This window comes from Mustela putorius, unplaced genomic scaffold (genome assembly GCF_011764305.1).
Source record: "Mustela putorius furo isolate JIRA1106 unplaced genomic scaffold, ASM1176430v1.1 tig00000083_pilon_pilon_pilon, whole genome shotgun sequence".
Classification (NCBI taxonomy): Eukaryota; Metazoa; Chordata; class Mammalia; order Carnivora; family Mustelidae; genus Mustela; species Mustela putorius.
This window is the reverse complement of record NW_025421273.1, coordinates 7,546,824-7,560,993: the sequence shown is the minus strand read 5'-3', so window position 1 is coordinate 7,560,993 and position 14,170 is coordinate 7,546,824. Positions and strand designations below refer to the sequence as shown.

The 14,170-nt window shown below is 40.3% G+C and overlaps 1 protein-coding gene and 1 long non-coding RNA gene across 3 annotated transcripts in view; one reads left to right on the top strand and one right to left on the bottom strand.

Moving 5' to 3' along the window:
• Nucleotides 1-1,865, bottom strand: part of SCOC (short coiled-coil protein) — a 35,940-nt gene extending 34,075 nt beyond the window's left edge. The window contains exon 1 of the mRNA XM_004768477.3: nucleotides 1,765-1,865. Coding sequence (XP_004768534.1) covers nucleotides 1,765-1,834 — 70 coding nt within the window. The 5' untranslated portion in view covers nucleotides 1,835-1,865. The remainder of the gene's footprint in view (nucleotides 1-1,764) is intronic.
• The window catches only part of LOC106007397, a 56,521-nt gene that overhangs the window by 25,295 nt on the left and 17,056 nt on the right, over nucleotides 1-14,170 (top strand). Inside the window, exon 3 of one of the 2 annotated variants that reach the window (XR_001182106.2) lies at nucleotides 1,743-1,872. The exons of the other annotated variant lie outside the window; for it this stretch is intronic. This is a non-coding gene — a long non-coding RNA (uncharacterized LOC106007397). Of the gene's footprint in view, nucleotides 1-1,742; nucleotides 1,873-14,170 lie in introns of those variants that run through there. 2 annotated transcript variants of the gene reach the window in all.

Genomic DNA, 14,170 nt, shown 5'->3' with positions numbered 1-14,170 from the left:
ACCAAGTTATCTCCAAAAGCCAAAAAAACATGGGCTTCGGTGCATTTCTGTCACAAGTAGATGAACAGTTTCCATTTGCCATCTTGAATTAGTGAAACAGCATCAGTTAGTTCCAGTCCCTCAGCCCACTGCTGGCTACCGTGCTGGACCATCCCATTCCTTATGGCCCTTTGCTGGCCAACATTCTTCCTCCTCTAACCAAGGAGGAAGAGGAGGTCCCGGGTGGGAGCAAGGAGACGCCTCAGCCGCCACCACTCTCACGACCAGCCTGAGAGTTCTGCTCACCCAGCCCCAGCGTACTCAGTGTTCACACCCACTGGCTCAGGCTCGGTGAGCAGGCCACGGAGTCTCTCCCAAAACCACTGTCAGCAGGGGACGGGACACCTGAATTCAACCCCACCCTCGCCCTCGTCCTCTTTTGTGTGGCACTGCCAGTGTGGGAGAGGCCCAAGATGAGACCTGAGAAGTAGGTCTGAGGCGGTGCCAAGGGTTGGAGGAGAGAGAGAGAGCGGTTTCATCGAGTGTCGTTTCCCAGCCCCAGCCCACGCTACCAACCAGAAAGAATCCTGGACAGGGCGGGGTGGGGGGGGGGAGGATTTGAGAGCAAGCTCTCTAGAGGAATCGCACCCGCCCACAGCCTCCGCGGCTCCTCACTCATGGTACCATCTAGAAGCTAAGAAACAGGTTTCCCATGGTCTTTGTTTCCTTCACTGCCTTCTGCAGGCCTGTCATTGGCTCAAACGCCCTGGTGGGAGCAAGTTCGGGCCAGCGGTGTCCCATTTCTTCAACAGCCCCTGTACCTTGTACCTTTCCTCTCCTCATAAAGGCTGAAAAGGCTCCTCTTTGATTTCCAAAGCCCCCAGCATGTTGATGCGGTGCCAGGAGGGGAAGCTTCGCTCTGGCTGGCTGGCTGGCTGGCGGTTTGTGCTAATTGTCTGGCTGCACTTTAGAAAGAGGCTTTTTGAATCTGAGCATTTAGGGGGAAAGTGGAGAAGTGTGGCTGTATGAAAGAGCAATTGATGTTAAATATTCATGCTCTGCTCTCTGTTAATCAAAATCACTAACCCCCATTGCTTGGCTGCTGTCTTGCTGGCTTCTTGCGATGTTGGTGCTAAAGAAACTTGGATACAAAACAATGCCAACAACACGCACACACACACACATACCAAGATGTGGGTGCTTATGGGTCTGAAGTGTTTCCAGTTAAAATTGTGCAATTCAGCATTGTCTGTTTTCTCTGGGATGTTGAGTGAGCCATTCCTATCCCTTCCATCAGCACTTTAGAACCACTACCCTCCCCTTTTTGCTTCCCTCGTGTTGAGTTCCCCAAACTTTGTCCTTGCTTAAAAGCAAGGCGTTTTCCAGAATAATTCATATTCTAGTTCGTTTTTCAGACATGATAAAATTTATTTTCCAAAACAGAGAAGAAATGGACTATAATTGAGCAAAATATGGTAATAATATCACGGGTTGTTTCAGTAACAACTTTTCGGTGAAGGAAATAAACATTTTGTGTTTTTATTTGTTGATTTGTTTTAAAAGAAGATGTGATACAACCATGGAAACTTGCCAAATAATCACTTAATTTAAAAGAAAAAGAAAAATAGCTCCTAAATGAAACTTTGGGTTTTATTTTTGTAACTGTAGTTTGTCAAGTTTTCTATAATGGGTAGTTTTACCATTACAGTAAAAATAAGTTGTATTTGCTAAAAGCTGAACAATTGCTAAACTTCATGTTTCAGAATTCATCAAGTTCCTCCTTACCTGTGTCATCTGTGAGAGAAATGTTGGTGAAGGTGCTGTCCTCCTCCTCATCTTTGCTGGACCCGTCCATCTTGTTTACTTGCCGGCCTGTTAGTGAGAATAATGAGGGCAGGGAAAACGGCTGCTCTCCCTTGTGATCACCCTTGTTGAATCATTAATAAATGAGCATTCACGCAGGTGGTATCTGATCCTTGCACAAGCCACCTTCTTCCTGCTTTCCGCCTGAGAGGTTCTTACCTGAGTCTTGCAGTCCTAACCGGAAATAGTCAAAGACCCAAGTTAAAGTGTTATAAACCTTTACCTGAAGCTGTTGAGTTAGCATGACTGCTGTACCTGGCAAAAGGCCAAACCTTGCTTTCAGTCCAATGACAGTCTGCCAGAGCTGAATTGCCCAGGAACATTGCCCAAAAAAGCACTGCAATGATGTTGGAGGAAGACATTCAATTGTATTTGCTTAGCATATTTTGGGGACCCCTGCAATAAACTTGTCAAGGATTTTGGTCGGTGATCTAGCAGCATGACTTGGTCACAGAGCCTCAGTTTCCTGTCCTATATGATGATAAATCTTTTGTAAGGATTAAAAGTGAATAGCATGCACTTGTTAAATGTCGGCCACAATAATGACCACAAATGATCAGACATATGCGAGGAAATAAAATTTGCTATGTAGTGAGCTCATGGGTCCCCTCTCCTATTACTGTGTCTATATCTGACCCTATGAAAGTTTATTAAAATGACAGATCTCCCTTCTCTATTTTGGAGGAGGGCACGGTAGCCTTGCTAGCCCTTAGCAAGGGCCCTTTGTTAGAGGAGGAAGCATTCTTTTACAACTATTTTTCCTTGGTCTCCTCACCCATACTCAGATACATAGACAAACCCAGGAGTATTTTAGAATTTCATGTCATCACTCTTTCAGAGGAAAAGGAAATCAGCCAAGTTTGATGAAGAATCTTAAGCAGATATCAAAATTAAGTTACTACATAGTAAGTTCTGCCTTCAGTGCTTTGATACATGGGATTTTTTTTTAAATCACCTGAGTTCATTGTTGCTCTATCAAGCAAAATGGTTGTAAGCTGTTACAAATCCTGCATGTTAAAAATTAAATTCACTAGGATAGAATTACCCCTAATTTTCTAATTACAGTCTATAAATATTGAGTGCCTATTCTATATAAGCTGGGGACTTTGGAGGTTCAAAGTAACAGATGGTTATTGCTGTTAATAAGCTTATAAAACAGCTCAAAGACAAGAGCTCTGGAGGTTTAGAGAAGGGAAAGAGTATGTCTGGCTAGCAGATCTTGAAAAACTTAGAGAAACTGACATTGAAGATGCACGATCAATGATAAGTGGGATCCAATAGGCAAAAATGGCCAGGTGGTGAGCACATTCTCAGTGAAGGGTATGGAAAAAGGCTCAGAGATGGCAAAGTAGTAGGCACATACAGGAACCAAGAGCGGAAGACATTATGTAGCTAAGAAGTAGGTAAAGCAGAATAGAGAGGTTAACGCCGTATCTAAGAGAGCTTTGAATGCCAATTGTGTTAGTCTAAGTCCTCTAAGAACTGGACACTTAGATGGGATTAAAAGGAGGAGAAGCTGGGAGAGCCATTGGGCCACAATACAAGACTAACCCAGCAAGGAGAAAGCGGGAGGGAAGGTCTAGCTTATCTAGCTCAATAGGTATCAGTAGCTTAACTAGCTACCAGCTCAGTAGGGAGCCTGCTTTTCCCTCTCCCTCTCTGCTGCTCCCTTGCTCATGCTCTCTCTCTCAAATAAATAAATAAAATCTTTTAAAAAAAGAATTTAGAAACCAGAAGACACATTTGGGTTTTATTTTTATTACTCATGGCCAATTGTACTTTTTGCTAGAATTAGCCTAGGTGCTTGATTCTTTGCCTCCTTTCCGATTACCTTAAAAAGGTCATTTATTATGAAGTATTTATCCTAACGGACAGGGGAATGAACAGAGATAAAACATAAGTCAGTCAGCATCGCTGCTATCTCCATAGTCTTTGGGGGATAGTTATGATGGAGATGTTCACTTTTAACTGGAGTAGAGAATTATCTGTAGGTTGAAATTATCCATATTGACTATTTTCCGCTATGTTTTCTCCTAATAGTTTTATTGTTTTAGCCCCATTTTAAGTCACTGAACTATTTTGAGTATAATGTTTTTTTTTTTTAAAGGTTTTATTTATTTATTTGACAGACAGAGATCACAAGTAGGTAGAGAGGCAGGAAGAGAGAGGGGGGAGGCAGGCTCCCTGCTGAGCAGAGAGCCCAATGAGGGGCTCGATACCGGGACCCTGGGATCATGACCCAAGCCGAAGGCAAAGGCTTAACCCACTGAGCCACCCAGGCGCCCCAAATATAATGTTTGTATGTGGAGCAAGATAGGGGTGCAGCTTCACTTCTTCATATATGGATATTCCGTTGTCCCAACACCATTTGTTGAAGAGAACATTTTTCCCTCCTTGGATGGTCTTGGCATCCTTGTCAAAAATCAATTGGTCTTAGACATTTGGGTTTAGTGTTGGAATCTCTGTTCTATTCCATTGGTTTATATGTCTGTCCTTACGTCAGTACCACACTGCTTTGATCACGATAACTTTGTGGTAAGTTTTTGAAATCAGGAAGTAGGAGTACTCCAACTTTGTTTTTAAATAATGTTTGACTAATTGGGGTCCCTCGAAGTTCCATATGAATTTGAGGACGGACATGGATCTGTCAATGGACTCCTAGACTTAACACCAAAAACATAAGAAGCAAATTAAAAATAACCTGGACATCCTAAAAATTTAAAAAGTGTAGATATCAAAGGATATTATCAAGAATGTGGAAAGATGTGGAAAGAATGTGGAAATTCTACAGAATGGGATAAAATAGGGTGCCTGGGTGGCTCAGTTGGTTTAGTGTCTACCTTTGGCTCAGGTAATGATCCCAGGGTCCTGGGATCAAGTCCTGCATCAGGCTCCCTGCTCAGTGGGGAGCCTGCTTCTCCCTCTGCCTACCTCTCTCTCTCTCTCTCTATCTATCTCTCTGACAAATAAATAAATAAAATTTAAAAAAAAAGAATGGGATAAAATATTTGCAAATCCCATACTTGAGAAGACTTCAACTTCCAGAATATATAAGAACTCTTACCATTCAACAACAAAAGGACAACGTAATTTTTTAAAAGGGCGAAGAACATGAAAAGATACGTCCTCAAAGAAGATATACGAATGGCAAATAAACTCATGAAAGTATATTAAATATTATTGGTCATTAAGAAAATGCAAATCAAAACCACAACGAGATACCAACTCACCTACTAGGATAACATTCATAAAAACAATAAAAAAAAAATTGGGGCACCTGGGTGGCTCAGCTCCAGGTCATGATCCTGGAGTTCTGGAATCGAGCCCCACATCAGGCTCCCTGCTCAGCAGGGAGTCTGCTTCTCTCGCTGACCTCTCCTCTCATTCTCTCTTTCTCTCTCTCTCTCTCAAATAAATAAATAAATAAATAAAATCTTTAAAAAAAAAAAAACAAAAATGGAACATTAAGGCAATGTTATGGAGAAATAAGACCTTGATCCATTGTTGGAGGGGATGCACAATGATGCAGCCACTGTAGAAGGCATTTTGGTAGGTCCTCAAAATATTAAACATAGAGTTATCATATGACCCAGAGATTCCACTCCTAGGATATATATCCAAAAATAATGGAAATATATGTCCACATAGAAAGTTGTATATGAATGTTTATAGTAGCATTATTCATAGAAGCCAAAAGGTGGAAACAGCCTGAATGTCCATCGGGATGAATGAATAAACATATTGTGATATACAAATATGATGAGATATTGTCAATCAAAAAGCAGGACCACAGTGCTGATACGTGCTACAACTTAAATGAATCTTGAAAACATGTTAAGTAAAAGAAGCTAGACACAAAGAGTAACATATTGCATGATCCCTTTTATATGATATATCTAGAATAAGAAAGTCCATAGAAGCAGAAAACAGGATGTGAGAAGGAGAGGATGTAGATTATTTAATGAGTGTGGGGTATTTTTCTAGGAAGATGAAAAATTTGAAACTAGGGAGAGGTGGTGATTGAACTACATTGGGAATATACTAAACGCTACTGAGTTGTATAATTTATAATGGTTAATTGCTTATTATATGGATTTTACCTCAATTTAAAGAAAAAGATTAAGAAAACTCAATTAGGAAAAAAATTATCCATGGTTTGTCTGTTTCTCTATAATGTGAATGAGAGAATTGGGTTACATGCCCCAAATCATACTTTACAATTTCAAATTCAACATATGACTAGTCTACAATCTACCATAGAATTAATAAGACTAGAATAAACTTTGTATCCTTATGTACCACATCTCATAGAATTACTAAGGCTAGAAAAGTGAAGGACACAACTCTTTATTATAATACAGTCTACCTAAAACAGGATTCAAAAGGTAAACACTAAAGTGAATATGGATATATAACAAATCATCTTCTCTCACTTTTTAAGTGGGGAGTGTGAGATACAAATGCATGCGTCTATGCACATCAGTGGGTGTTGGGGTAACAGAGTTAGGAAAGCATAAGATGGGGGCACCTGTGGCTCACTGGGTTAAGCCTCTGCCTTCAGCTCAGGTCATGATCTCAGGGTCCTGGGATCCAGCCCTGCATAGGGCTCTCTGCTCAGCGGGGAGCCTGCTTCCCCTCCCCTGCCCCCGCCTGCCTCTCTGCCTACTTGAGATCTCTGCCTGTTCAATAAATAAATAATTAACTAACAACAACAAAAAAAGAAAGCATAAGATAAAGAGAATTCATAAACTAATCAGGATTCTCACTGCCTTTGTCATGATCTCAAAATATCAATATCAATAATGAAACACATTGGAAGCTGGTATTTACTATTGGCTTTCTCAGAGCTTTTTAAAAGCAATAACCCGGGGAACAGCTCTAAGGGTCCTGAGTACCAATTATGCCATCTGAAGTGTATGTAATCAGATTCCTGGAGAGAAAGTGGCATCTTTAAAGAAGGTGCTAAGCATTCTTCTGCTGTATAAAAGGTTCTTTTTCTTTACTAGTAATTTCACATGAGACTATTTGGATATTTTTGACAAATTAGTGCAAATTGGATTAATTCAGCCCATTAGCTACAAAGAGGGATGTGATGGCAGAGCTTTATTTTCATTATATATAGCTGATAATAATAGCTAGTATTTATTGAGTGATTACACTCAGTGATAGTCTAAATGTTTTACCAGTAACCATCGCATTATTCCTCACAACAACCTTACAAAGAAGCAGAAACATGAACAAGATTGTTCGCCCAAGACCCTCAGTCAGAAAGTAGCAGAGCTGGGATTCATACCCAGGCAGTACAGGTCTAAACCCCACGCTCCAACCACCCTGGTGCATGGCATCCAAATTACATCAGTATTAAAATATCCTATCTGATTCATATTGCATTTTTTACCTCTACTTGTTCATTTCAAAGGTAAAGATCAAACACTAAAACATGTGAGAAAGGAAACATTAGGAGATTTTAGATTTGTATTCTTCTTTAGGCTGCTATAAACCCGGTTAGCTATTAGTGTGCCTTTTTTTTTTTTTTAAGTAGAAACTGTTCCTTAATTATTCCCTGTTTTATTTTGTTTATTATTTTTATTTATGTTCAGTTAGCAACTGTATAGTACACCATTAGTAATTATGCTCTGTTTTAAATGAATTTATCTTTGGTTTTCACAAGTATATTTAAACAATATGTCATTTAGATCAGATATTCAATTTCAAATATATTTGAATATGCTAACAGTTCACATCAAGGAATTTTTATATAAATAATTAGTTTGGGCCATCGGGTGATAAATAGAAACAATGTTGACTTCACTCAGGGAGAATAAAAATGGCAGATTTCACTCCAATATTCATCAAACCTTATGTGGCTTCATTGTGCTTCAGGGGTAAATACTGTATCTCTTTAAATGCCTTTCAAGAAACCCAATCCTGCTTGGGCAACATGGGAAAATTTAAGGCAAATTTTAACACATTTTATTTTATATATTGTATGTAACTTTTAGTCAGTATATAAACTGCCTAGATGCATTCAACATTCATTCAACAAATATTTATGGAACACCTTTCATGTGCTAGCATTTTCCTAGGCACTGGGAGATACACCAATGAATGAAACAAAATGCTTTCTATCATAGAGCTTACATTCTTGGTGGGGAGACAGTGATCAAACACACACACACATAGACACATACAAATGTATATGCTGTGTGTATGTACAAACATGTATACCCAAAGACAAATCCGTACAACAGAGAGAGGTGTTAGGAAGCTCTAGGAAAGAAAATAATACAGGGTACAGGAGATGGAGAGTGATAGGAGTGGGGTGTTATTTAGTATAGTGTGTTAGGGAAGACCTATCTGTTAAGATGACATTTAGTGTCTGTTAAGCAGACACTAAAGGACTTGAGGAAACAAGTGTAAGGAAATCTGAAGGAAGAGCATCCTTGAGAGACAGACCAGCAAGTACAGAGTCCTGGAGGTGGGAGCAGGTTTGACATGTTCAGAGAAAGTACACAAAGGACAGTGAGGCTTGAGCAATATCCAGAAATACAGCACGGGGCTGTCCATGTAGAGCTTTGGAATCAATGACACAAGGTTCATTGACCATGTAGAGTCCTCAAGATTCTTGGGTTCCACTCTGTGAGGTGGACTTATTATGCCCTAAAGCAGACATGATCTCTCTTAGGTTCACTTAGAATCACTCTGATTGTGGTAAAGAATGTTGACTCTGGTTGGAGAGTGGGGAGGGGAGGAAGGGGAGAACCAGGGAAGTGAATTAGAAGCCAGTGCTATAATCCAGGCCAAGAGGTGGTGCTGATTTAGACCTGAGCGATAGCGGTGGACATGGTGATGAAGTCGTCCAGTTCTGGGCGTATTTCCCACTAGGAACCAATAGCATTTGCTGACATGGGGAGTGAGAGAAGGAGATGACCTAAGGATCACTCCACGATTTTTGGCATAAGCCAATAAAAAAGGAGATATTATTTGCTTGGGAAGGAAAAACTGCGAGAGGAGCACATGGTGGGGGAAGAAAATTTAAGAGTTTTCTTTGGGGCATATCCATTCAATGCCTTTAAACATCCAAACAGAGATGTTGAGTAGGCAACCTCAGGGCAGAGGTTGGGGGTGATAGGGACTTGAGACTTGGGAGATATTTGTGATCGATGGTATGTAAAGCCATAGGCCAGGTGAGATCACTTAGGCAGTGGTGTGGACAGAGGAGAGGAGAGAATGGTTTGTGTATGTCCACCCTAAGAAATCAGGAATCTGAGGAGGAATCAGAGCAAGGGCTGAGAAGGAGCAGCCAGCATGGAAGGAGAATCCAAAGAGCCGTTTCCTGGAAACCAAATGGAGACACTGTTCTTTCAGAACAGAGTGGCCAACAGAGTTAAGAGCTGTTGTCAGATCGAATAAGGGAAGGACTGAGAAATGATCGCATATAAGATGTTTAAGTGAATGCCTGGTTTCAGTTTCCTCCTACAAACATTTCCACCCAATGAGAAAGATTCCTTTACAAAAATAAGCTGATGAAGAGTGATCAGGAAATGGAAATTATTGGGGCGCCTGGGTAGCTCAGTCATTAAGCGTCTGCCTTTTGGTTCAGGTCATGATCCCGGGGTCCTGGGATCGAGCTCCACATTCGGGCTCCCTACTTGATGGGGAACTTACTTCTACCTCTCCATTCCCCCTGCTTGTGTTCTGTCTCTCTACTGTGTCTCTGTCAAATAAATAAAATCTTAAAAAAGAAGAAGAAGAAGAAGAAGATGAAGAAGAAGAAGAAGAAGAAGAAATGGAAATTATTTTTTAAAAAGGCAATTTGGGAAATATGAGCAAGACCTTGCTGGCAGGGTAGATTGGAGGCAAAGAACAGGATGGAAAATGTTCACTTCCATAGCTCAGTTAGTGCACCAGAATTTCTCTAGAGGAAGAACTCAAGGTCAGCATTCTGACTGGAAGGGAGCAGTTGCCCACTTCTCTTGGAACTGCATTTGACATGAGATTAAGAAAATATCATCTTTATGAAAGAGCAGGCCTTATCAAAGCGTTCCCTGGGGCCACCACTGCCTAGACTCTGGGAGTGCGAGTGTGCTTGCGCACTTGTTCCAGTACAGAGCTGTCTGGTAGGGTGTGTGGGGCCTGGAATCTATCCCCTGCCCTGCTGAAAAAACCATGCCCCAGACCTCACAGGTCTAATTTGCATACATGCTGATGATAGCCCTGCATCAATGCAATGGAAACTGCTTTTTCATCTCCAACAGGTGCAAATTATATTTATAAATTAAATTCCTGTGTTAAGAAGAACAATTGCCAAAACTCATTTCTCATTTCTGAAAATTCTTAATAATCTGTAAAGTGTTTTTCAAAGGTGAGCTGTCCTTTTTTTTTTTTTTTTTAAAGATTTTATTTATTTATTTGACAGAGACAGCAAGAGAGGGAAAATAAGCAGGCGGGTGGGTGAGGGAGAAGCAGGCTTCCCGCTGAGCAGGGAGCCTGGTGCGGGGCTCAATCCCAGGACGCTGGGGTCATGATCTGAGCTGAAGGCAGATGCTTAATGACTGAGCCACCCAGGCGCCCCAAAGGTGAGCTATCCTTATCCTTAGTAGGCATTTATTAGCATCAATGCCTCTAAAGTCAATTGCTTCTTCTTATTAAATGTCTACTTTTCAAGAGAAAAATAAAGCCATGAATGAAATCTGACTTCAGTAAAATTGCACATGCTTTCCTAGGCACTAAGAAATTGATACTTGCTTTGTCCAAACTCTGCAGTCCTTGTCTGAAAAACTTGGTTTGTGATTTGCGAAGGTCAGTATGTTATTATTCTGGTCGTGTTGGCTCCCTCTGGTGGATAGACTATATGAACATTAATCTTGGGTGCTCCTGTAACAAAAAGCTTCAGTGTTTTGAAGCCTTGAGGGCTTGCCTATTCAAAGTGAGTAACAGGAGATGTCCTGTGATTATATATTGTGTATACACAGGTTGCCTTTGGGAGCAGTAGTTGGGAAGTACAAAGAAAGGCACACTTGGGGTGGCAGTGGTGATCTTATCAATATACATCACATGGAATTGCTATCAATGGCCAAAGAACTTTTTAAAAAATTTGTTTTAAAGTTTATATATATATATATATTTATATATATTTCAAATTGAAAGATTACAGAAATGTAATATATATCCAACATTCAGACCAAAACATTTCTAGCACCTTATGATAAGGCTTTTTAAAAACTGGTTCCCTTATTAGCAATCAGGTCTATTTTGCAGCAGATAAAACAAACTGTAGGTACAGAATCACTGTCAGTAGCCCACCCAAAGGCATTGCGAGGAATAATTTGTTAAATGCATTGAGATGAAAATATGCTGGGTTACAGAGGTTGACCCTGAAGTGGCACACAGGTATCACTATCCTCCACTCCAAAGTGAAAGTTACTCCTTTTTGCCCCTTGGCTTGGTTGCCATGTTTTTGCTCTCGCATGAATAATTTTCCGATTCTCCGATTTGATTCACGCTCTTCAGTTCAAACACCCTGACAGAGTGTTGTGTGGTCAGAGCTGTGGGTACAGAGAGGGAGAAGGTGTGGTCCCAGTCCTCTAGGGACTCCTGGAACCATTGAATTTAAAGCAAAAGGAGGAAATGGGTGATCCCAACCCAATGTGTTAGGAGTGACAGTAATAATAGTTGACATTTGTAGAGTACGTCCTGGTATCAAGCTTTTCTCTCTGGACATTACCTACAACTCCTCATTTGATCCTCATCCCTGTTACTGTCACTTTACTCATGAGGTGATGAAAGCACAGGCTGGTGATTGCCCAAGGACAACATAGCTGGTAAGTGTGGCTGCCAGGACTTGGCGCCATCACCTACACGCGCACCCATTTCCGTGCAGCTCTTTCCCAAGCACGGTGTTGGAGGCACGTGCAGGGAGTGGAGGGAGCAGGGAAATCTTTGTCTGTCTTATCTAGTGAGCTGTCCAACCAGGATTCACACTGAGCACTACCAGAAAATATGCCAATCATTGTCCCCCTCCGACGCAGCCCTAGTCCAGCCCCCAACTTGCCATCTTACATACTTAAGCAAAAGCTGGCGACACCGGTGTAAAAATGCAAAGGCATGTTTTTTTATTCCTATGAAATATATAAAAAATTACTCTAGTACACACTTGACTATCTATTGTTATGACACAAATTTCTTCAAAGCACAGGTAATCGACAGAACCAGGTGTCAAACAATTTCTTTATAGATTTCTTTTTAAATTGACACTTTCTGTTATTGAGTTATCGTCATCTGTAAGTGATTTTTTTTTTCAGTCTTGAAAGCATGGTAGAAAGCATTATTGTAACCTTAGGCAATTCCGAATAGTTCAAAACAGATCAGTGTAGTGGTGCAAGATTCTGAAATCCCACCTGAAGGCAGTGTTTGCCTCTTCCACCTGCCAGGATTTTCTAAAGCAAAGTCTCGGGACAAAGATAGCTGAGCCTTCCCTCATAATCGCCAACAGTCTTTTCTTCTCAAACATAGACAGATTATGTCCATCTGCATCACTGTGGTATCTTCATACTTGGGCTCCTTCTCCGACAAGGACCAAGCTTAGCTTGCATGGAATCTCATTTACCACAAGAGAAGGTACAGCTAGGAACAGAATAAACCTAACAGGGTCTAGTAGTAATTATGATGGTGTTAACATGGGAAGCGAGTCCCAATCTCTTCAGGCCATCTTATATGACATGAAGGTCTGCTATAAAAAATGAGATTTGTGTAATTGAAGAGAAAATACCAACAGGAACATTGATGAGACTCAACAGTAGTCCAGTCTGAGAATGTCAGAAGACCCAACCACATTGTGAGCAGTGATTAGGTTTCACCAGTTTAATGTTACTAGATTGAGGTTTATTGGAGTTCCAGTTTGCTCTTCTGGTTTGACATCTGCATAAGAATTATAAGCATAGAGTTATATATTTGTATGTTTATACGTAGTCTTAAAACAAGATGATAAAAGATGTCAACATTATGTGATGACAACCTATGAGAAGGTTTTCTTTTTAAAGGTGGGGGGGGGTCCATGTATTCTTCATTTGAGAAACACTGTACTGTAATCCTTAGGCCTACAGGGGGAGACAAACACAGGCCTTGCTCTTTGGGAGTTTACATCAACTCAGCATTCCTCACAGTGGACAAGACTGAAAAAGTTATACACCAACTTTTTTGAAGTCATGATACCCCATTTATTGGTGGTTGTTTTTTCTACTCTTCGACATTCTTTAAAAGTTTCTACTCAGTGAATAGTTTTTTCCTGTATTTCCTGCTGGGGAGCTCCCTGACATCTTGGTTGATTTTTTTTTTTTTCAATGTGCATGCAGTAAAATTCAGTCTTTGTAGTGCACAGTTTTATGGGATTTGACAAATGTATAGATTCATGTATCTACCACCCCAGTACCATATAGAGCATTTCACTGCCCTAAAAATTACCTGGTGTGGCCCCTTTATAGAAAACCTTTGCCCATCCCCCAGCCTTGGCAACCACTGACCTGCTTTCTATCCTCACAGATGTGCCTCTTCCAAAATTTTCTAAAGGTGCGATCATACCAGATGTAGCCTTTGGGGTGTGATTTCTTTCATTTACAGAATGCATTTAAGATTCATACATGTTACTATGCATGAATCAGTGGCTCACTCATTTTTCATTGTTGAGTGATGACCCATTGTATGAATATCAAATTAATTTACCCATTATCCCCTGAAAGTACATCTTGGTTGTTTCCAGTTAGGAATAAAGTTGTGATAAACATTCCGGTGTGTTTCAACTCATCTGGAGTTGAAATGTGTAGGAGTGGGATTTCTGGTCATGGTGTAAATATATACTTAACTTTATGAGAAATAATCAAACTGTCTTCCAACATGGTTGTACTATTTCCCATTCTCAACTGCAAAGAATGAGAGGTCCTGTTGTTCTGCCCCTTACCAGAAGTTGGTACTGACCAGGTTTTGTTTTTTTCACTTTAGCAATTCTAATAAGTACGCAGCACTATTACAACATGGTTTTCATTTACACTTTCTTGGTAGCAAATGATGCTGAGCATCTTTTATATGCTCATTTGCATTAATATCTTCTTTGGTGAAATATGTATTCAAATTTTTGCCCATCTAAAAAATGGGTTGTTTCTTTTCTTATTGTTTTAAGATGTTATCAATTCTGGATACACGTTTTTGTTAGATATGTGATTATAAATATTTTTTTCCCAGACTGTGTTATATTTTCATTTTCTTAGGTACATCTTTGGCAGAGCAAAGATTTCAATTTTAATAAAGCCAATTCATCCATTTTTTCTTTTGT